Here is a 25,226-nt window from a genome sequence, read left to right on the forward strand (position 1 = left end):
TTTTTGTTCCTCCAATAATCGGTATCGGCGTTGAAAAGTAATAATCAGTCGACCTCTATATTAAATCATCAACATGTATTGATCACATTTTTATTAATGCTGCAGATATTTGCTTTAAAGCAGTATCCAAATCCATAGGACGTAGTGATCACAATATAATAGCCATATCTAGAAAAACCAAAATTCCAAAGGCTGGGCCTAATACACTGTAGAGGTCATACAGTAAGTTTTGTACTGATTCATATGTTGATGATGTAAAGAATACAGTTGAAGTCGGAAGTTTACATACACCTTGGCCAAATACATTTAAATTTAGTTTTTCACAATTCCTGACATTTAATCTGAGTAAAAATTCCCTGTCTTAAGTCAGTTAGGATCACCACTTTATTTTAAGAATGTGAAATGTCAGAATAATAGTAGAGAGAATGATTGATTTATTTCAGCTTTTATTTAATCACATTCCCAGTGGGTCAGAAGTTTACATACACTCAATTAGTATTTGGTAGCGTTGCCTTTAAATTGTTTAACTTGGATCAAACGTTTTGGGTAGCCTTCCACAAGCTTCCCACAATAAATTGGGTGAATTTTGCCCCATTTCCTCCTGACAGAGCTGGTGTAACTGAGTCAGGTTTGTAGGCCTCCTTGCTCGCACACGCTTTTTCAGTTCTGCCCACAAATTTTCTATGAGATTGCGGTCAGGGTTTGTGATGGCCACTCCAATACCTTGACTTTGTTGTCCTTAAGCCATTTTGCCACAACCTTGGAAGTATGCTTGGGGTCATTGTCCATTTGGAAGACCCATTCGCGACCAAGCTTTAACTTCATGACTGATGTCTTGAGATGTTGCTTCAATGTATCTACATAATTTTCAATCCTCATGATGCCATCGATTTTTGTGGAGTGCACCAGTCCCTCCTGCAGCAAAGCACCCCCACAACATGATGCTGCCACCCCCGTGCTTTACGGTTAGGATGGTGTTCTTCGGCTTACAAGCACCCCCCTTTTTCCTCCAAAACATAACGATGGCCATTATGGCCAAACAGTTCTATTTTTGTTTCATCATACCTGAGGACATTTCTCCAAAAAGTATGATCTTTGTCCCCATGTGCAGTTGAAAACCGTAGTCTGGCTTTTTTATGGTGGTTTTGGAGCAGTGGCTTCTTCCTTGCTGAGCGGCCTTTCAGGTTATGTCGATATAGGACTTGTTTTACTGTGGATATAGATACTTTTGTACCTGTTTCCTCCAGCATCTTCACAAGGTCCTTTGCTGTTGTTCTGGGATTGATTTGCACTTTTCGCACCCAAGTACGTTCATCTCTAGGAGACAGAACACGTCTCCTTCCTGAGCGGTATGACGGCTGCGTGGTCCCATGGTGTTTATACTTGCGTACTATTGTTTGTACAGATGAACGTTGTACCTTCAGACATTTGGAAATTGCTCCCAAGGATGAACCAGACTTGAGGTCTACAATTTTTTTGGCTGATTTCTTTTGATTATCCCATGACGTCAAGCAAAGAGGCACCGAGTTTGAAAATAGGCCTTGAAATACATCCACAGGTATACCTCCAATTGACTCAAATGATGTCAATTAGCCTATCAGAAGCTTCTAAAGCCATTACATAATTTTCTGGAATTTTCCAAGCTGTTTAAAGGCACAGTCAACTTAGTGTATGTAAACTTCTGACACACTGGAATTGTGATACAGGGAATTATAAGTGAAATAATCTGTCTGTAAACAATTGTTGGAAAAATTACTTGTGTCATGCACAAAGTAGATGTCCTAACCGACTTGCCAAAACTATAGTTTGTTAACAAGAAATTTGTGGAGTGGTTGAAAAACGAGTTTTAATGACTCCAACCTAAGTGCATGTAAACTTCCGACTTCAACTGTATTTGCTTGTCTGTGGTGTGTAATGAGGAGCAACCAGACGCTGCACTTGACGCATTTTATGAAACTACTTATTCCAGTTACTAATAAGCATGCACCCATTAAGAAAATGACTGTAAAAACTGTTAAATCCAATTGGATTGATGACAAATTGAAAAATTGTATGGTTGAGAGGGATGGGGTAAAAGGTATGGCAATTAAGTTTGGCAGCCCAACTGATTGGCAAATGTACTGCAAATTAAGAAATCATGTGACTAAACTAAATAAAAAGAAACTACACTAGGAATGAAAGAAATTATATAAAGAATGATAGCTTTTTACTTTGGGGCAGCTTAAATACAATTTTTGGGGAAAAAAGCCAACTCTGCATTTATTGAATTAGATGGCTCATTCATCACAAAGCCCACTGATATTGCTAACTACTTTGACTTTTTCATTGGCAAGATAAGCAAACTTAGGGATGACATGCCAGCAACAAACGCTGACACTACACATCCAAGTATATCAGAGCAAATTATGAAAGGCAAGAATTGTACTTTTGAATTCCGTAAAGTCAGCGTGGAAGAGGTGAAACATTGCTGTCTATCAACAATGACAAGCCACCAGGGTCTGACAATCTAGATGGAACATTACTGAGGATAATAGCAAATGATGTGGCAAATAGGAGTGGCAATATCTTCAATTTAAGCCCACTAGAGAGTGTGTGCCCTCAGGCCTGGAGAGAAGCTAAAGTCATTCCACTACCCAAGCATAGTAAAGCCCCCTTTACTGGCTCAAATAGCCAACAAAATCAGCCTGTTACCAACCCTTAGTAAACTTCTGAAAAAAATGGTGTTTGACCAGATACAATGCTATTTTACAGTAAACAAATTGACAACAAAATTTCAGCACGGTTATAGGGAAGGACACTCAACAAGCACAAATGACTGATGATTGGCTAAGAGAAATTGATGATCAAATGCTTGTGGGGGCTGTCTTGTTAGACTTAAGTGCAGCTTTTGACATTACTGATCACTAACGTATTATGGCTTTACACCCTCTGCGATAATGTGGATAAAGAGTTACTTATCTAACAGAACACAGAGGGTGTTCTTTTAATGGAAGCCTACCAAATATAATCCAGTTACAATCAGGAATCCTCCAGGGTAGCTGTTTAGGCCCATTTGCTTTTTTCAATTTTCACTAACGACATGCCACTGACTTTGAGTAAAGCCAGAGTTTCTATGTTTGCGGATGACTCAAGACTATACACGTCAGCTACTACAGCGACTGAAATGACTGCAACACTCAACAAAGAACTGCAGTTAGTTTCAGAGTGGGTGGCAAGGAATAAGTTAGCTCTAAATATTTCTAAAACTAAAAGCATTGTATTTGGAACAAAAACACTCACTAAACCTTAACCTCTATGGGCTAGGTGGGACGTTTGCGTCCCACCTACTCAATAGCCAGTGTAATCCCGTGGCGCGATATTCAAATACCTCAAATGCAAAAACAAATTTGCAAACATATGACTATTTTACACCATTTTAAAGACAAGACTCTCGTTAACCTGTCTGGGCTAGGGGGCAGTATTTTCACGGCCGGATGAAAAATGTACCCAATTTAACCTCTCTGGGCTAGTGGGACGCACCCTAGTCAACAGCCAGTGGAATCTCGTCGCGCGAAATACAAATACCTCATAAATGCTATAACTTCAATTTCTCAAACATATGACTATTTTACACCATTTTATAGATACACCTCTCCTGAATCGAACCACGTTGTCCGATTTCAAAAAGGCTTTACAGCAAAAGCAAAACATTAGAGTATGTTAGGAGAGTACCCTGCCAAAAAAAATCACACTGCCATTTTCAAAGCAACTAGCATGCGTCACAAATACCCAAAACACAGCTAAATGCAGCACTAACCTTTGACAATCTTCATCAGATGACACTCCTAGGACATCATGTTACACAATACATGCATTTTTTTTGTTCGTTAAAGTTCATATTTATATATAAAAACAGCATTTTACATCGGCGCGTGACGTTCAGAAAATATTTTCCCTCAAATGCTTCCAGGTGAATCAGCGCTACAATTTACAAAATTACTATTCGAAAACATTGTTAAAATTTAATATTGTCATTCAAAGAGTTATAGATTAACATCTCGTGAATGCAACCGCATTGCCAGATTTAAAAATAACTTTACTGGGAAATCACACTTTGCAATAAACGACGTGGTATGCTCAGAAAAATAGGCTAGGCGATACATGTTAGCGCCATCTTGGAACCATCTAAAATCAAATATACTATTGTAAATATTCCCTTACCTTTGATTATCTTCATCAGAAGGCACTTCCAGGAATCCCAGGTCCACAACAAATGTAGTTTTGTTCGAAAAAGTTAATAATTTATGTCCCAATAGCTCCTTCTTGTTAGCGCGTTCCGAAGGCTACTCATAATGTACTGAAGCGCGCGGGACTTGTCGTCACGAATGTGCAAAAAATATATATTTACGTTCGTTCGAACATGTCAAACGTTGTATAACATAAATCTTTAGGGCCTTTTTCAACCAGAGCTTCAATAATATTCAAGGTGGACGATTGCATTGTCTTACTAAACGTTTCGGAACAAAAGGGTTCCCATGGGCGCCCGCGTCATAGTAGTAATGGCCCTCCCCCTGTGACCAACTTCACAAGCCTCTCTTTGGGTCAGTTTCTACCATAGAAGACTCAAACCACTTTGTAAAGACTGACATCTAGTGGAAGCCTTAGGAACTGCTAAATGATTAATAAGTCCTTGTGTGTTTCAATGGCAAAGGCTTGGAAGTGATTCCACACATCAGATTTCCACTTCCTGTTAGGATTTGTCTCAGGGTTTTGACTGCGATATGAGTTCTGTTATACTCAGACACCATTCAAACAGTTTTAGAAACTTTAGGGTGTTTTCTATCCAAATCTACTAATTATATGCATATTCTAGTTACTGGGCAGGAGTATTAACCAGATTAAATCGGGTACGTTTTTTATCCGGCTGTACAAATACTGCCCCCTATCCCCAACACGTTAAACAGGTTACTACTCTGGCCCAGAAACTAGAATATGCATATTATTAGTAGATTTGGATAGAAAACACTCTGAAGTTTCTAAAACTGTTTGAATGGTGTCTGTGAGTATAACAGAACTCATATGGCAGGCAAAAACCTGAGAAAAATTCAAGCAGGAAGTGGAAAGTCAGAGAATTTTAGTTCTTCTTTTGATTCTCTATCGAAGCTACAGTGTCTGTGGGGTGACGTTGCACTTCCTAAGGCTTCCATTGGCTGTCTAAAGCCTTCAGAAAGTGGTTTGAGCATTCTCCTGTCACTGGGCAGAGTATAGGAGCTCATTCACTGAGTGGTCTGCCTGGCAACAAAGGGATTGGATATGCACATTCACGCGAGCACGCCGTTCCTTCTTTTTCTTCTTGAATGAATATGCTATTGTCCGGTTGGAATATTATCGCAATTTTATGTTAAAAATACCATAAAGATTGATTTTAAACAGCGTTTGACATGCTTCTAAGTACGGTAATGGAACATTTTGACTTTTCGTCTCTCGTTCCGCGCTCGTGCGTTATGCCTTTGGATAAGTGATCTGTACGCACGAACAAAACGGAGGTATTTGTACATAAATATGGATTATTTGGAACAAAAACAAAATTTCTTGTGGAAGTAGCGGTCTTGGGAGTGCATTCTGACGAAGATCAGCAAAGGTAAGAGAATATTTCTAATACTAATTATGAGTTTAGGTTGCCCCGAACTTGGCGGGTGTCTGAATAGCTCACCGTGATGGCTGAGCTATGTACTCAGAATATTGAAAAATGTACTTTCTCCGTAAAGCTATTTTAAAATCTGACAAAGCGGTTGCATCCAGGAGTAGTCTATCTATAATTCTTTAAATAATTGTTATATATTTTGTCAACGTTGATGATGAGTATTTTTGTAAATTGATGTGCACAGTCACCGGACGTTTTGGTGGGAATACATTTTCTGAACATCACGCGCCAATGTAAAATGCTGTTTTTGGATATAAATATGAACTTTATCGAACAAAACATTCATGTATTGTGTAACATAATGTCCTAGGAGTGTCATCTGATGAAGATCGTCAAAAGTTAGTTCTTCATTTAGCTGTGTTTTGGGTTTTATTGACACATGTCCTTGCTTGGAAAATGGCTGTGTGATTATTTTTGTCTATGTACTCTCCTAACATAATCTAATGTTTTGCTTTCGCTGTACAGTCTTTTTGAAATCGGACAATGTGGTTACATCAAGGAGAAGTGTATTTTTAAAATGGTGTAAAATAGTTGTATGTTTGAGAAAGTTGAATTATGACATTTTGTTGTTTTTGAATTTGCCGCCCTGATATTTCACTGGCTGTGTCCCGCAGGCGTCCCACCTAGCCCATAGAAGTTAAACCTAAGCTAAATATTGTAATAAATAATGTCGAAATTGAGCAAGTTGAGATGACTAAACTGCTTGGAGTAACACTAGATTGTAAACTGTCATCGTCAAAAATATATTGATGCTGTAGTAGCTAAGATGGGGAGAAGTCTGTCTATAATAAAGCAATGCTCTGCCTTCTTAATTAGGGCGAGGCATCCCACTAGTGAGACAACTCCCGGCGAAACTGGAGGGCGCACAATTCAAATAAATAATCATAAAAATTATGGATATTAAACATTTCGGTACATAGAAGTGTCTTATATCGGTTGAAAGCTTAAATTCTTGTTAATGTAACTGCACCGTCAAGATTTACAGTAGCTATTACAGCAAAAGCATGCCATGCGATTGTTTGAGGACGGCGCCCCACATCAAAATATTTTTCCACCGGCACAGGTTTCATAAATTGACAAATAGCGATTTAAATATTCACTTACTTTTTGAAAATCTTCCTCTGATTTGTCATTCAAAGGGTCCCAGCTATAACATGTAGTGTCGTTTTGTTAGATAAAATCCTTCTTTATATCTCAAAAAGTCAGTTTAGTTAGCGCTATTGATTTGAGTAATCCACTCGTTCAACATGCAGAGAAAGGAATCTGAAAATCTACCCCTAAACTTTGTTTCAACAAGTCAAAATACGTTTCTATTCACTCCTCAGATACCCTAAAATGTAATCAAACTATAATATTTCTTACGGAAAGAAGTATGTTCAATAGGATACTGATTTTAGCAGGTGCGTTCTGTCTTCACGGCGCACGCAAAACACTAATTTCCAAGACAGTGTCCCTGTACTAAAACGGATATTTCTTCTTCGTTTCTGAAGTTACGAGCCTGAAACCTTGAATATAGACTGCTGACACCCCATGGAAGCCACAGGAATTGCATCCAGGGAGCAAATTTTCAAAATGGCTCATACTTGCCATTCTAAGAAAATGGTCTCTCTCAAAAGAATTCTGGTTGGTTTTTCTTTGGATTTTCTCTATTCTGTTCTCCTACATTATTTTAACATTTCTACAAACTTCTAAGTGTTTTCTTTCCAATGGTACCAATTATATGCATATCTTGGCTTCAGGCCCTGAGCAGGCAGTTTACTTTGGGCACGTCATTCAGGCGAAATTGAGAAAAAAGGGGCCTATCCATAAGAAGTTAACCTCTCTGGGGTATGTGGGACGTTAGCGTCCCACCTGCGGGACACACTATTCAACAGCCAGTGAAATAGCAGGGCGCCAAATTCAAAACAACAATCTCATAATTATTTTTTCTCAAACATACAACTATTATATCCCATTTTAACCTGTTAGGGCTAGGGGGCAGTATTGACACGGCTGGATAAAAAAACGTACCCGATTTAATCTGGTTACTACTCCTGCACAGTAACTAGAATATGCATATAATTATTGGCTTTGGATAGAAAACACTCCAAAGTTTATAAAACTGTTTGAATGGTGTCTGTGAGTATAACAGAACTCAAATGGCAGGTCAAAACCTGAGAAGATTCTGTACAGGAAGTACCCTGTCTGACCATTTCTTGGCCTTCTTTGCCATCTCTATCCATTAGAAAGGATCTCTGCTGTTACGTGACACTTCCTACGGCTGCCATAGGCTCTCAGAAGGCGGCAAAAAGCTGAATCGTGGCTTTGCAGGCTCTGGCTGAAAAAAAGTAGCGCGTTTGGGTAGTGGCTGGTTACAGTACTGTGAGACTCAGGCTCGTGCCCGCGTCGACCGAAAGCTTTGTTTTCTTTCCTCTGTTTACCTAAACGGAGATTCCCGGTCGGAATATTATCGCTTTTTTACGAGAAAAATGGCATAAAAATGGATTTTAAACAGCGGTTGACATGCTTCGAAGTACGGTAATGGAATATTTAGAATTTTTTTGTCACGAATTGCGCCATGCTCGTAACCCTGATTTACCATTTCGGATAGTGTCTGGAACGCACGAACAAAACGCCGCTATTTGGATATATAACGATGGATTATTTTGGACCAAACCAACATTTGTTATTGAAGTAGCAGTCCTGGGAGTGCATTCTGACGAAGACAACAAAGGTAATCAAACTTTTGTAATAGTAAATCGGAGTTTGGTCAGGGCTAAACTTGGTCGGTGTCTAAATGGCTAGCCGTGATGGCTGGGCTATCTACTGAGAATATTGCAAAATGTGCTTTCACCGAAAAGCTATTTTAAAATCGGACACCTCGATTGCACAAAGGAGTTCTGTATCTATAATTCTTAAAATAATTTATGTTTTTTTGTGAACGTTTATCGTGAGTAATTTAGTAAATTGTTAGTAAATTCCCCGGAAGTTTGCGGGGGGTATGCTAGTTCTGAACGTCACATGCTAATGTAAAAAGCTGGTTTTTGATATAAATATGAACTTGATTGAACAAAACATGCATGTATTGTATAACATAATGTCCTAGGATTGTCATCTGATGAAGATCATCAAAGGTTAGTGCTGCATTTAGCTGTCTTCTGGGTTTATGTGACATTATATACTAGCTTGAAAAATGGGTGTCTGATTATTTCTGGCTTGGTACTCTGCTGACATTATCTAATGTTTTGCTTTCGTTGTAAAGCCTTTTTGAAATCGGACAGTGTGGTTAGATTAACGAGAGTCTTGTCTTTTAAAATGCTGTAAAATAGTCATATGTTTGAGAAATTGAAGTAATAGCATTTCTAAGGTATTTGAAAATCGCGCCACGGGATTCAACTGGCTGTTGCGTAGGTGGGACGAATTCGTCCCGCCTAGCCCAGAGAGGTTAAAGATACACTTCTCGTTAATCCAACCACATTGTCCGATTTCAAAAAGGCTTTACGGCGAAAGCATAACATTAGATTATGTTAGGACAGCGCCGAGACAAGAAAAACCACACAGCCATTTTCCAATCAAGGAGAGGCGTCACAAAAACCAGAAATACAGCTAAAATGAATCACTAACCTTTGATGATCTTCATCAGATGGCACTCATAGGACTTCATGTTACACAATACATGTATGTTTTGCTCGATAAAGTTCATATTTATATCCAAAAACCCCATTTTACATTGACGTGTAATGTTCAGAAATGTTTTGCCTCCCAAAACTTCCGGTGAATGAGCACATCAAGTTACAGAAATACTCATCATAAACGTTGATAAAATATTCAACTGTTATTCAAAGAATAATAGATACACTTCTCCTTAATGCAACCGCTGTGTCAGATTTTCCAAAAAGCTTTACAGCGAAAGCACACTTTGAAATAATCTGAGTACGGCACTCAGTCACAAAACCAACCCGCCATTTTGTGGAGTCAACAAAACTCAGAAATAGCACGATAAATATTCACTTACCTTTGATGATCTTTATCGGAATGCACTCCCAGGAATCCCAGTTCCACAATAAATGTTCATTTTTTTCGATAAAGTCCATATTTATGTCCAAATACCTCCTTTTTGTTCGCGCGTTCAGTCGAGTTATCCAAATCCACTGTGCTCGCGCAGTTTGTTCAGACGAATAGTCAAAAAAGTTATATTACAGTTCGTAGAAATATGTCAAACGATGTATAGAATCAATCTTTAGAATGTTTTTATCATAAATCTTCCATAACATTCCAAGCGGACGATTCCTTTGTCTTCAAAAAAGAAAAGGAACACAGCGAACTCTCACGGGAGTGCGCGCCACTGAGCTCATGTCATTTTCTCAGTCATCTGATTCCAATGGCACTTATTCTCTTCCCATTCACAGTAGAATCATGGAACAACGTTCTAAAGACTGTTGACATCTAGTGGAAGCCTTAGGAAGTGCAAAATGACCCCATTGACACTGTATACTGGATAGGGAATCACTTGAAAAACTACAAACCTCAGATTTCCACACTTCCTGGTTGGATTTTATTCTCAGGTTTTTGCCTGCCATATGAGTTCTGTTATACTCACAGACATCATTCAAACAGTTTTAGAAACTTCAGAGTGTTTTCTATCCAAATCTACTAATAATATGCATATCTTAGCTTCTGGGACTGAGTAGCAGGCAGTTTACTCTGGGCACCTTCTTCATCCGGACGTCAAAATACTACCCCCTACCCCGATGAAGTTAACATGAGTCTTCAATATTCCCAGGTAAGAAGTTTTAGGTATTATAGGACTATTTCTCTCTATACCATTTGTATTTCATATACCTTTGACTGCTGGATGTTCTTATAGGCACTTTAGTATTGCCAGTGTAACAGTATAGCTTCCGTCCCCCTCCTCGCCCCTAACTGGGCTCGAACCAGGAACACATCGACAACATCCACCCTCGAAGCGTCGTTACCCATCGCTCCACAAAAGCCGCGGGGGGAACAACTACTTCAAGGTCTCAGAGCGAGTGACATCACCAATTTGAAACGCTATTAGCACGCACCCCGCTAACTAGCTAGCCGTTTCACATCGGTTACACCAGCCTAATCTCGGGAGTTGATAGGCTTGAAGTCATAAACAGCTCAATGCTTGAAGCACAGGGAAGAGCTGCTGGCAAACACACGAAAGTGCTGTTTGAATGAATGCTTACGAGCCTGCTGCTGCCTACCACCGCTCAGTCAGACTGCTCTATCAAATATGAAATCATAGACTTAATTATAACATAATAACACACAGAAATACGAGCCTTAGGTCATTAATATGGTCAAATCCGGAAACTATCATTTCGAAAACAAACCGTTTATTCTGTCAGTGAAATACGGAACTGTTCCGTATTTTATCTAACAGGTGGTATCCATAAGTGTAAATATTCCTGTTACATTGCACAACCTTCAATGTAATGTCATAATTACGTAAAATTCTGGCAAATTAGTTCGCAACGAGCCAGGCGGCCCAAACTGTTGCATATACCCTGACTCTGCGTGCAATGAACGCAAGAGAAATGACACAATTTCCCTAGTTTAATATACTTCTGTGTATTGATTTTAAGAAAGCATGCATTGATGTTTATGGTTAGGTACATTCGTGCAACGATTGTGCTTTTTTCACAAATGCGCTTTTGTTAAATCATCCCCCGTTTGGCGAAGTTGGCTGTCTTTATGGTTAGGTACACATTGGCGCAACGATTGTGCTTTTTTTCGCGAATGCGCTTGTTAAATCACCCGTTTGGCGAAGTAGGCTATGATTCAATGATAAATTTCACAGGCACCGCATCGATTATATGCAACGCAGGACAAGCTAGATAACTATACATGGTTAATGATATTACTAGTTTAACTAGTGATTATGTTAAGATTGGTTGATTGTTTTTTATAAGATCTGTTTAATGCTAGCTAGCACCTTACCTTGGCTCCTTGCTGCACTCGCATAACAGGTAGTCAGCCTGCCACGCAGTCTCCTCGTGGAGTGCAATGTAATCAGCCATGATCGGTGTCCAAAAATGCCGATTACCGATTGTTATGAAACCTTGAAATCGGACCTAATTAATCGGCCATTCCGATTAATTGGTCGACCTCTAATTTAATACCAATATGTCTGCCATTTTCACCCCATTCTGTGATTTTTGAGGGTTTATGACATAGCCCCTCTAGTAATTTAATAGGATCTCTATGGCTTAAACAATAACTTCATATCTGAAGTCATGCACTTTTTCTATTGATTGGTGTGGTCTCTGTGCGTATGTGTGTGTCTCTCAGAGTCAGCGAGAACGGGAGCGAGGATGCGACCTACCCACGTGTGGTTAATTACTGAATTGAATGGCTGTGGTTTATAAATATGTATGTGTGGGGGTGTGTTGATTATCTCTGTTTTTGTGCCATAGCGTAGCTAGCTGTGCGTGTGTGCGTGCGCGATAAGAGTCACTGACTCAAAGCCACAAGAGGAAAGAAAATATTTCAAATGTTGCTTTTTAGGGGGAGGTAGTTGCAGAAACGTTAGAATGGTTTAGTCGACTTCCTCAATGGTTGGTCCATACCTGTTATTTGCCATGGCAGACTGATGATAATCACAGGGCCATTTTAGGCCAAATTGAATGTAATTGAAAAGTTAATGATGGTCCTCTGAAACGGCTGATGTTTGCGGACCTGTGAGGTCGGTTTCACCCGTTCATTTTCACACGGACGCCATGATGTCACTTACCTTACCAGCATTCTCACAAGTCTGACTTCACTGGCACCATCATCATAGTCTGCCCACTCTGTCGAAACTGTTTTAATGTTGTTATAAACCATACTGTGTGCAGAGAAATGGCGCAGAATTGCTTTCTTTAACTCTAGCCTGATAGGCAAATGTTGAAATACTGAAATTGTCATGAGGCTAATCTTTCGCTGGAAACATCTGGAAACCGAAGCAACAAAAAATAGACCATCAATGTTTCCCCTCTACCCAGGCTCTCCTGTGATTTGTCAGTGTGTCATCCAGCTGTGCATAGATTGGTTACAGGGTATCGCTCTAATCTAGTCAGCTCTCCTCAGGGCCCAGTCGGCCCCAGTGACCCAGTTCTATACAGCTATATAGAGTTACCTAAACCAGTTTTATATATGGGTTGGCTCAGTCAAACCAGTACTACACTAACAGCTGGGATGCATTACTAGTGCTGTTGCCATTCCCTGGGGCAGTTGACAACCTTGATCAAATCCGGAGTTCAACTTGATAAACAACATCACACCAGATAAGTGTTTTATTGAGTGGGATATAGCAGGGGCAGCCAATAGCCTATTGAGGGGTTTATAGCAATTCAGTAATATTAAGATTGTTGGTATTGTGACTATCATCTGCCCCCTTGTCCAGTTGCTATAGGAACATTGGAGGAAAACAGTAATAATTTTGTCCATGATTCAGCCTGTGTCAGGATCACTCAGTCTGAGATAAAATAGCATCTATTTTAATAAAATGAGCTTTATTTAATCTGCAGACTCACAACAACCCTTTTGGAGATTCCCCACTCTCATTTGGTCAGCATGTGTCACTGTATATTGAAACTGGAGTCATAACACATACATTTATGTGAATAAAAATGATAAAATCATGGCATTATCCATCAATGTGAAGTATAATTTCTCCCTACTTTGAACTTGTTTTGTCTCTCTTCGGATTTGAATCAAGCCCAGTGGACTAAAGACTTCACCAAAGCTTAGAGAACAGTCAGGGGAAAACACTTTGTCAAGATCCTTTATGGAGTCTGTGAAAATGTTTACATTCAGACCTATTACATTTCTCTGACCTTTTCAGGAAAGGAAAGACACTGTGCAAAACAGTAAAGGGATATTTGGCGACTTACCAACGGCACTAACACAGACTTAACATCCTGTTCAGGCATACCGTTCCAGAGGGAGCATTCAGAGTGGTATTTTTTGGCTAATAATATTCATCTGCACCCATCCATCATTCTACCCATTCTCTCTTCCTCCTCCAGTGGTTTCAGGCTCTCTCTTTCTCTCACTTGCTCTCGCGCTTTCTTGTTCGCTTGCTCACCGCGTAACTCCAAATAGCATTTCTGGTCCCAAAACTTTGCAGACCAGTGATTAAGTTTTGCTGCAAATGTCTGAACACATGAGTGCTCGCATGTGTAATGCATTCATGATTGACTCATTCTGCAGAAAGCAGGATGGGCCGTTTTTGTTATGAATCTAGAGTTTCTCATCTGATACAGGGCTATTAGGATGATGAATCCTTGTCCTCTTGCCTATTATGAGATTCTGTGGATTTGGTCCCAGTCACAGACCCGTATAAAGAGGCCAATATGCCCAGATCCTCCCAGCCTATCACATTTCGTCATCTTTGGTCCTACATGGGATTATGTGCAGTAGTTTAGAAACTGATACTGAATACATCTGGAGTTATCAGAAGAACACTTTCATGTGGCAAGTTACAATTGGCTTTTTGAAAGTCCTATAGCTTGAAAACTTGATTGCTGACATGCAACAAAAATGTGTGACCGTATCAACAGTCGACTAATGAAATAAATACCAAAATATTGTTTTTAAGTGGATTATTCCTTTAATACAGTGCATTCGGAAAGTATTCAGACCCCTTGACTTTTTCCACATTTTGTTACGTTACACCCTTATTCTAAAATGGATTAAAGAGTTCCTTGATCCTCCTTTTTGGATGAAATTCATTGATAAAGAAAACAATCTACACAATACCCCATAATGACAAAGCAAAAACAGGTTTGTAGAAATTTTGGAAAATGTATTAAAAAAATATACAACTGAAATATCACATTTACATAGGTATTCAGACCTTTCACTCGGTACTTTGTGGAAGCACCTTTGGCAGTGATTACAGCTTCAAGTCTTCTTGGGTATGACCCTACAAGCTTGGCACACCTGTATTTGGGGAGTTTCTCCCATTAATCTCTGCAGATCCTGTCAAGCTCTGTCAGGTTGGATGGGGAGCATCCAAAAGAAGTTTGGAACCACCAAGACTCTTCCTAGAGCTGGGCACTCGGCCAAACTGAGCAATCGGGGGAGAAGGGCCTTGGTCAGGGAGGTGACCAAGAACCCGATACTCACTCGGACAGAGTTCCAGAGTTCCTCTGTGAAGATGGTTGTCCTTTTGGAAATTTTCCCATCTCTGCAGCACTCCACCAATCAGACCTTTATGGTAGAGTGGCCAGACGGAAGCCACTCCTCAGTAAAAGGCACATGACCAGCCCGCTTGGAGTTTGCCAAAGGACACCTAAAGGACTCTGACCATGAGAAACAAGATTCTCTGGTCTGATGAAACCAAGATTGAACTCTTTGTTCTGAATGCCAAGTGTTACATCTGGAAGAAACCTGGCACCATCCCTACAGTGAAGCACGGTGGTGGCAGCATCGTGCTGTGGAGATGTTTTTTAACGGCAGGGACTGGGAGACTAGTCGGGATCGAGGCAAAAATGAACGGAGCAAAGTACAGAGATATCCTTGACGAAAACCTTTTCCAGAGCTCTCAGGACCTCAGATTGGGGCGACGGTTCACCTTCCAACAGGACAACGACCCTAAGCACACAGCCAAGACCATGCAGGAGTGGCTTCTGTACTATTCTCTGAATGTCCTTGAGTGGTCCAGCCAGAGCCTGGACTTGAACCCGATCAAACATCTCTGGAGAGATCTGGAAATAGCTGTGCAGCGACGCTCCCCATACAACCTGACAGAGCTTGAGAGGATCTGCAGAGAAGAATGGGAGAAACTCCCCAAATACAGGTGAGGCAAGCTTGTAGTGTCATACCCGAGAAGACTCGAGGCTGTAATCACTGGCAAAGGTGTATACTTATGTAAATGTAATATTTCCAATTATTATTTTTTAATACATTGGCAAATTGTCTAAAAGTCTGTTTTTACTTTGTCATTATTGGGTATTGTGTGTAGATTGAGGTAAAAAAACAAACAAAAAACCCCGATTTAATCCATTTTAGAATCAGGCTGTAAAGTAACAATGTGGTAAAAGTCAATGGGTCTGAGTACTTTCCGAATGCACTGTACATGGGTCAGCATTCTCCACAACTCCAGTCCTGCGGGGACCACAGTATGTGCCCGCTTTTGGTTTATCCTTACTCAAATGCACCAGATAAAACATGAGCTTATAAGGGGTAAGTGAAAGTGACTCCTTGAATTAGCCCAGACACCCACACAGTTTTTTCCAGACCACAGAGTCTGGCTGTTCTGACTCACGGATAGTCGTCAGACACTGAGTCAGAGGTGGCTGTCTGGACTACCCATAGCCCTACAGTAAGTTAACCTACTTCTGTTACATTGGGAATTACCGGGAACCAACCTGCGGGCTGCTGCCCTCTGCAACGGCTCCTCCTGGTGGCCCTCTGTGGGTATTACAGGAGGGAGGTAGCAGTGTATCAAGGCACATAATGTACTTTTTTCAATTATTTTAGGCGTTCCTAGAGAACTGCAATGTGTGCAGGGTTTGGTCTCACGTGCGTCACTCTTTTTAAACACCCAATTCAACTAATCCACAAGACTGATTAGTTGAATCCAGTGTTTTGGTGCTGGGCTGGGACACATTGTTCATTATATATTTTCTTCACAATGTCATGCCACCTGAATGTGCTGAATAAGCCAAGAGAGGTTAAGTAATAACTGTATCATGTATGTACAGAAGCCTTGCTCAACGCTGAGTCTCCAAAATAACTAACCACATCTTTTAAGACAGCCTCTCTCAACACAGTCTTAGGGATCCAGTCGTTTAAACATGTTTGATGGATTCCCACTAAACAAGGGCTTGCTGATTTTTTAGTTGACTAGATGGTTGAATCAGGGGTGCTAGTGTTGAAATACATCAAACCTGAAATGAATGGGATATCACAAGTGGCAAAAATAGCAAGCTCTCAAAGACATTTGCAAACCCCTTGAGAAATACGTCAGCTTTCCTGTAAGAGACAAGATTAATAACACCTCGTTTTACCTCGTTCTTTCCAGTCACAGACGAGGACACAGTCAAGAGATACTATGCCAAGTTTGAGGAGAAGTTCTTTCAGGCGTGCGAGAAGGAGCTGGCCAAAATCAACACATTCTACTCAGGTAACTGTACAACTGTGTACAACAATGTGTTGTTCATTTATGTTGTTAATTTATGTCATCCTGCACCTGATATAACCAAACCACCATGTGTCTCTCTAGTTAGCTAGCTGTTTCTATGATTGTACAAAAAAACTACAGCACATTCACATTGCGTGATTAGCAAAAAGTTACACGCTCCTCCACTGTCCACTACTGGCCAAGGCCACTAAAGGCCCATCTGTTCAGAAGACAAACATTTAAACCCTTAGGGAGTGAATCTCCCTGCCAGAAACCAAATCAGACTGCCTCTCTCTCTTACTCAATCTCCATCTCTCTCCTTCCCATGACCCTTCCTCCTCTCTCTGGCTCTTCTCTCCCCCTCTCCTTCCTCTCTCTCCCCCTCTCCAGAAAAGCTAGCCGAGGCCCAGCGTCGTTTCGCCACTCTACAAAATGAACTGCAGTCGTCGCTGGACGCTCAGCGGGAAAGCAGCATGCAAGGTCTCCGTCGCCGCCGCAAGGCCGTCTTCCACCTGTCCCAGCAGGAGCGCTGCAAACACCGCAACATCAAGGACCTGCAGCTGGCCTTCTCCGAGTTCTACCTCAGCCTCATCCTGCTACAGAACTACCAGGTTAGTACCCTAGACACTACCCCTAGACCACAGGAGGCTGCTGAGGGGAGGAAGGCTCATAATAGTGACTGGAATGGAGTGACTGGAAAGGTATCAAATGATGAGTTCGATTCCATTAATTCCATTCCAGCCTTTACTATGAGCCTGTCCTCCCCAAATAAGGTGCCACCAACCTCTTGTGCCCTAGACACTATCGCTAGATACTACCTCAGCCTCATCCTTCTGCAGAATTACCAAGTTAGTAGACACTACCAGGGTGGGAAATGAACTTTTTGGTCCACCAGCCACTCAGGTGTTTTTACCAGGCAATTGTTTTTTTCTTGCCGTTATTACACCAAAAATCACACCAAAATTGAGGAGCATCCTTTCTAATGTTTTTAAAACAAGAAATATAGTACTAGTAAGAAGTAATGGGGTATATTGCTTAATTTCATTTTTGTGACCTGTGTCTTTTAACCAATTATGTTCAAATAAATATTTTTAAATCCAATATTAAAAACAGATTAACAGTTCTACAACTGAACATCAATAATCAACAAAGTGCCTGCCCTGCCACATATACACAAGGCAATTCTAGGTCTTGGGATAGTTTAACCAAAATATGCCACCAATTCAATGGAATTGCAACCCTCTGCATGCACAGTGCATCCTTCCATCACATGTACAACAGATTCTCAAGATCTTGCACACTAATGAGATGCTATTGAGCCCACACTACTACACTGTCTGAGACAAGGACTACATGCTTTCTGGTAAGTTTTGATTATAGTACTGGGTGGGGTGAATATATTTTATGACATACATGATTTTTTGTTAACTAGTAAATAGTAGCCTACAGCAAAGTGTGTTTTAAATCATTTCTAACTTGTTAACAATTTATGCTAGTTAGTTTTTGCTACCATGTTGGTTTTAGCTTGCTTGAACCTGCTAACTGAGGTGTTAATTCACCTGTTTCCATACATGTTTCATTTTAAAACACGTATCTTACAAAGAAGTTGTTTAATCTAACTGCTTAACTATTTATTTGTACATGGAATTGTATTTGGGTTTTTTTTTACTAATTTTTCCCCCTAATCTTTACAGGAAAAGGCCATGGGCACTATCTGATGTGTGGAGACATTTCACTGGAGCTAATCAAAAAGGAAAAGCTGTGTACATTTGCAAATAGAATGCCAAATCATATGTGAAGAATGCAACAAAGATGCAGAATCGTTTGGCCAAGTGCATCAAGTTCCCTCAACTCTCACAACAAGCAACCTGACAAAAGTCCCTCTACTTCTTTTTGAGTTGAAAATGATGAATCAGACACCTTAGCAACAGCTCATGGTCCTCCTGTAATCAGAAGTTTTTTTGATTCAATGGAGGAACGTAGTCAGAGAAATGCTGATGAATGTCTTGCTCGAGCTGTGTATGCAACTGGTTCACCTCTGATGCTCACAGGCAATGTGTATTGGAAGGGATTTCTGAGTGTTCTTCGCCCAGCATACACCCCTTCAAGTGAAGGTCAAACAAATCATAGAGAAAGCAGACTGTATTGCAATCATCTCTGATGGGTGGTCAAATGTTCATGGGCAAGGAATAATTAACTACATCATCTCAACCAGTATTCTACAAGAGCACAGACACAAGGGACAACAGACACACCGGTCTCTACATTGCAGATGAGCTGAAGGCAGTCATCAATGACCTTGGACCACAAAAGGTATTTGCACTGGTGACAGACAATGCTGCGAACACGAAGGCTGCTTGGTCTAAAGTGGAGGAGTCCTACCCTCCAATCAGACCCATTGGCTGTGCTGCTCATGTATTGAATCTGCTCCCCAAGGACATCATGGCACTGAAAACAATGGATACACTCTACAAGAGAGCCAAGGAAATGGTTAGGTATGTGAAGGGTCATCAAGTTATAGCAGCAATCTACCTCACCAAGTAAAGTGAGAAGAATAAGAGCACCATATTGAAGCTGCCCAGCAACACCCGTTTGGGTGGTGTTGTCATGTTTGACGATCTCCTGGAGGGGAAGGAGTCTCTCCAAGAAATGGCCATATCACAGTCTGCTGATATGGACAGCCCATCAAGAGGATCCTCCTGGATGATGTATTTTGGGAGAGAGTGGTAAGCAGCCTGAAAATCCTGACACCTATAGCAGTAGCCATTGCACGGATTGAGGGAGACAATGCCATCCTGTCTGATGTTCAGACTCTGCTTGCAGATGTAAGAGAAGAAATCCGTACTGCCCTGCCCACTTCACTGTTGCTCCAAGCAGAGGAAACTGCAGTTCTGAAATACATCAAAAAGCATGAAGACTTCTGCCTGAAGCCCATACACACCGCAGCGTACATGTTGGACCCAAAGTATGCTGGCAAGAGCATCCTGTCTGGTGCAGAGATCAGCAAAGCCTATGGTGTCATCACTACCGTGTCTCGCCACCTTGGCCTGGATGATGGCAAGTTTCTTATCAGTCTGGCGAAGTACACTTCCAAGCAAGGGCTTTGGGATGGAGATGCAATATGGCAGTCGTGCCAACATATCTCATCAGCCGCCTGGTGGAAGGGACTTTGTGGATCTGAGGCTCTTTCCCCCATTGCCTCCATCATCCTCCAAATCCCACCAACATCAGCCGCCTCCAGAGCGCAACTGGTCCTTGTTTGGGAACACACACACACACACACACCAAATCACGCAACAGGCTGACCAATACAAGGGTTCAAAAATTGGTGGCCATCTGGGAAAATTGGAGGCTTTTTGAGACTGACAACAAACCATCCTCAACAAGGTTGGAAAGTGACAGTGAAGATGAGGCATCAGAGTCTGATGTTCAAGACACCATTCTGTATAGATCTGGCCCCTCTTTGGACACTGTTAACAAACCTCCAAACGAGCTTCAACGCCATACAACACTCCTTTCGTGGCCTCCAACTGCTCTTAAATTCTAGTAAAACTAAATGCATGCTCTTCAACCGATCGCTGCCCGCACCCGCCCACCCGACTAGCATCACTACTATGGCTTAGAATATGTGGACAACTACAAATACCTAGGTGTCTGGTTAGACTGTAAACTCTCCTTCCACTCACATTAAACATCTCCAATCCAAAGTTCAATCTAGAATTGGCTTCCTATTTCGCCACAAAGCCTCCTTCACTCATGTTGCCAAACATACCCTCGTAAAACTGACTATCCTACCGATCCTTGACTTCGGCAATGTCATTTACAAAATAGCCTCCAACACTCTACTCAGCAAATTGGATGCAGTCTATCACAGTGCCATCCGTTTTGTCACTAAAGCCCCATATACTACCCACCACTGCGACCTGTATGCTCTCATTGGCTGGTCCTCGCTACATATTCGTCGCCAAACCGACTGGCTCCAGGTCATCTATAAGTCATTGCTAGGTTAAGCTCCGCCTTATCTCGGCTCACTGGTCACCATAGCAACAACCACCCATAGCACGCGCTCCAGCAGGTATATTTCACTGGTCATCCCCAATGCCAATTCGTCCTTTGGCCGCCTTTTCTTCCAGGTCTCTGCTGCCAATGACTGGAACGAATTGCAAAAATCACTGAAGTTGGAGACTTATACTTCCCTCACTAACTTTAAGCGTCAGCTGTCAGAGCAGCTTACCAATCACTGCAGCTGTACACAGCCCATCTGTAAATAGCCCATCCAACCAACTACCTACACCATCCCCATATTTGTTTTTGTTTTTCTGCTCTTTTGCACACCAGTATTTCTACTTGCACATCCTCATCTGCACATATATCACTCCAGTGTAAATTGCTAAATTGTAATTACTTCGCCACTATTGGCCTATTTATTGGCTTACCTCCTTACTTCACTTGCACACACTGTATACAGATTTTTTTCTATTGTGTAATTAACTGTTCGTTTGTTTATCCCATGTTTAACTCTGTTGTTTGTGGCGCACTGCTTTGCTTTATCTTGGCCAGGTCGCAGTTGTAAATGAGAACTTGTTCTCAACTGGCCTACCTGGTGAAATAATTAAAAAAATAAATAAAAGGTGGACATTGAGGAGGTCCAGGGAGAAGACATGGAAGCCTGAGAGGAAGACAACCAAAGCTTTAGTTTCTAGACTATGATTTTACAGATGCATGTTGAAAATGTTTTTGGGAGATGCGATGGATCATTCAATATTCCCTTTCTTTTGTTGCTCAGTGAAATCATCCCATGTGAAGAGTCAACTTATTTAATTAAAGTTCAATTCGTAACTAAAATTCTTTTTTATTTCTATTGGAAGGATTTAATTATTTGCAAATATGTCTACTTATGATAAGGTAAAGGGTTTATGTTTCTATCTCCATATGATATGGTAAATATATCCAATGCAAAAAAATCTACATTTAAATGGTGTTAATAGTAATTTGCATATTTCAGTTAATTCCCATATATTCCCGTTATTTCCCATATTCCCGTTAATTCCCACGGAAAGTTTCCATCTCTGAATATTCCCCAAAATGTGCAACCCTAGTAATGACCATGCTGTTTAATCAGCTTCTTGATATGCCACACCTGTCAGATCAACGGATCTTGGCGAAGGAGAAATGCTCACTTACAGGGTTGTGCACAAAATTTTAGAGAAATAAGCTTTTTGTGCATATGGAAAATATCTGGGATTTTTTATTTTAGCTCATGAAACATGGGACCAACACTTTACATGTTGCGTTTATATTTTTGTTCAGTGTAGAAGCACACAAGTAAATCTACGAGATTAATGACAAGTTAATGTATAAATGTTTTTTGGGAGTGATTCATTATTAGTCGAGCACAATCATTAGGTGAGACAAATGTTCAGCTGCCTCCTTTAAGGGCCGTAACCATGGTAACTTTCGCACTTGCTTGTCTGTGATGAAAAAAAATATCAGACTGTGATGTCTTCCTAGCAGCAGAAAGTTGTAGCAAACTCAAACTAATGTTGAAAAAAAACCTAGCATGTGAACAAAACAATGTAACTTGCCAAAGAAAACACTAAGACAAAGTCATGTTTTAGGAGCCTCTCTTGTCAATTTGGACTACTTCCACATATGGGCTTTGGCTAAAAAAAGTTGTGACCACCCTCCAGTTTGGCTGGTGAAATAGACATTCTTACCCGCCAATGACGATCTACCTGCATTTGGCAGGTGTTAATTTCCAACCCTGGATACTACCCTTAGATATTACCCCCTATACACTATTCCTGGTTACTACCTCATCCTGCTGCAGAACTACCAACGTTAGTTACCAGCTCCTAAACACCAACCCTAGACACCCTACCGCTAAACCTAACCTTGTTGTTTTGTGTCACCTGATCAATTGCAACAGGTTTTGTCATATCTGTACAAGCAAATAATCTGGGAGACTCCTACTGATGGTCCAAAATATATATCTGAGGGATCCAAAAAATGAATCTGAGAGACTCCTACTTATAACCATTCAACTGTTTCTCCTCTCGTCTCCCCAGAATCTGAACTTCACAGGTTTCCGTAAAATCCTGAAGAAGCATGATAAGATCCTGGAGACGTCGCGGGGGGCCGACTGGCGCGTGGCCCATGTGGAGGTTGCCCCCTTCTACACCTGCAAGAAGATCACCCAGCTCATCTCTGAGACTGAGGTACTGGACAGACATTTTGTTTTCCCCTCTTATCAATGAGAAGTATTGGCTCGTAGCAATGTACTATAATCATTTCAGTTTTTGTCTTTTAGCTGTGACACAATCTCTCTCTCTCTCCTCGCAGGCCCTGGTAACACAAGAGTTGGAGGGAGGAGACAGACAGCGAGCCATGAAGAGGCTACGAGTGCCACCACTGGGTGCTGCACAGCCTGCTCCGGCGTGGACCACATTTAGGGTTGGGTTGTACTGTGGAGTCTTCCTAGTCCTCATGGTCACCGTCGTCATCACAGGTATACCGGTCTTCCCTGCCTTTTCCCCTATTCTCCTCCTACCCTCTGTCTTACTGAAGCTGTAACACAGGTTTTAAACCATGGTGGTGTGAAGCGCTTTACCATGTGAAAAGATTGGCTTGATAGTGAGATTTTCTACGTCCATTTTTCACGTTTCACAATTCTCATTATTTCATACAGGCCCTAGTCCTCAAGTTCAGGGTTTGATAGCTCAGTTATCGACAAAGTTGCCATTATTGTGTTATTAATATGTTATGAATGTGTTATTAACCATCCTGCCCGCTAGCTGCGGTTGTGATAGAGAATGCCAACGTGTGGCCACTGGTGAGGATCTACCGCGGCGGCTTCCTGCTGATCGAGTTCCTCTTCCTGTTGGGCATCAACACGTACGGCTGGCGCCAGGCAGGGGTTAACCACGTCCTTATCTTCGAGCTCAACCCACGCAACAACCTCTCCCACCAGCACCTCTTTGAGGTAGGAGTTTGGGCTCTATACAGTTGTTGGATACTGATTTGTGTTTTATTCATACAGCTCTGGATATTAGTTGTACCTATGTGGTTGTTTGTGTTCACATTTATTGTAGTGTTACTGAATCTGTCTTTTCACATTAGTATCAAGTAATTTGCTTAAATTATCTTTCTCTCTCCCCTTATCTCTCGCTCTCTCCCCCATCTCTCTACCCCTATCTCTATCTCTCTCTCTCTTTCTCCATCTATCTCTCGCTCTCTCCCCCATCTCTCTACCCCTATCTCTATCTCTCTCTCTCTTTCTCCATCTCTCGCTCTCTTTCTTTGTCTCAAATTTAAACTAGCTTTATTGATATGAAATTAGCAATCAACTGTTGCCAAAGCAATAAGCAGTAGAATGGAATGACACAGTAATAGATTGAAAATGCAATCAAATTCTAACACCAGTTAACTTCTCTTCTCCACATAGATTGCTGGTTTCCTGGGGGTGCTGTGGTGTGTGAGCATCCTTTCCTGTCTGTTCTCCAAGTCCATCCTGGTGCCCATGCAGGCCAACCCGCTGGTCCTCTACGGCTTCTTCTTCCTCTTCCTCATCAACCCCTTCAAGACCCTCTACTACAAGTCACGCTTCTGGCTCCTCAAACTGCTGGTGAAACGCTCAGAAAGCTGCTGAACATGTCTGAATGTGCTTGGCATCATGATGGGGAAAAATTATTGACATTTGATTTTGCCAAGTGGTGTATTCTGTATCCTGATCAGTAATATATAGTAATCTATTTTCCCCTGTCTCTCTGTTTCCCTCTCTTTCTCTTTCTCTCTCTCTCTGTTTCCTTCTCTCTATTTCCCCCTCTGCCCCCCCCTACTTTTCCCATATCCCTCCCTCCCTCTCCTCCAGTTTCGTGTGGTGACAGCCCCGTTCCACAGGGTAGAGTTTGCAGACTTCTGGCTGGCAGACCAGCTCAACTCTCTAGGGGTGGTTCTGATGGACCTGGAGTACCTCATCTGTTTCTACAGCTTCGAGCTCGACTGGAAGCAACAGGACGGGCTACTGCAGGACAGTAAGCAATGGATACACGAGTACACATGGATACACACACATACACACTCCAAGCTCCATTGAAAATAAGCTTGTTAGAGTTTCAGACCTTCAATCGGGGCTTTTCTTATTTCTGATGGTTACTTTTATTTTTCTCTCCTCTCCTTTGTCCCTCTCTCCTCTCTCTGTCTGTATATATCTCTTTCTCACACACAACTAAACACAACTCAACACAGCCTTATCCAAACACACAAAGCTCAGCCAAAACAAGCCTACAGCCTGATCTAGCCCACACTAAACATACCCTCAAGACTTTCGTCCAAACAAACATAGCCTAGTCCACACACACATAATGCAAACACAACAAACATTATCCAGTCCAAACAAACATACACACCACCACCTAACCCTGTTCC

General features: G+C 41.3%; 1 protein-coding gene across 1 annotated transcript in view; it reads left to right on the top strand.

Moving 5' to 3' along the window:
- Positions 1-25,226, top strand: part of LOC106599164 (xenotropic and polytropic retrovirus receptor 1 homolog) — a 57,475-nt gene that overhangs the window by 23,492 nt on the left and 8,757 nt on the right. The window contains exons 3-9 of the mRNA XM_014190278.2: positions 16,701-16,802; positions 17,190-17,410; positions 22,868-23,017; positions 23,142-23,307; positions 23,594-23,781; positions 24,244-24,423; positions 24,670-24,832. Coding sequence (XP_014045753.1) covers positions 16,701-16,802; positions 17,190-17,410; positions 22,868-23,017; positions 23,142-23,307; positions 23,594-23,781; positions 24,244-24,423; positions 24,670-24,832 — 1,170 coding nt within the window. The remainder of the gene's footprint in view (positions 1-16,700; positions 16,803-17,189; positions 17,411-22,867; positions 23,018-23,141; positions 23,308-23,593; positions 23,782-24,243; positions 24,424-24,669; positions 24,833-25,226) is intronic.

This window comes from Salmo salar, chromosome ssa03, assembly GCF_905237065.1.
Source record: "Salmo salar chromosome ssa03, Ssal_v3.1, whole genome shotgun sequence".
NCBI lineage: Eukaryota > Metazoa > Chordata > Actinopteri > Salmoniformes > Salmonidae > Salmo > Salmo salar.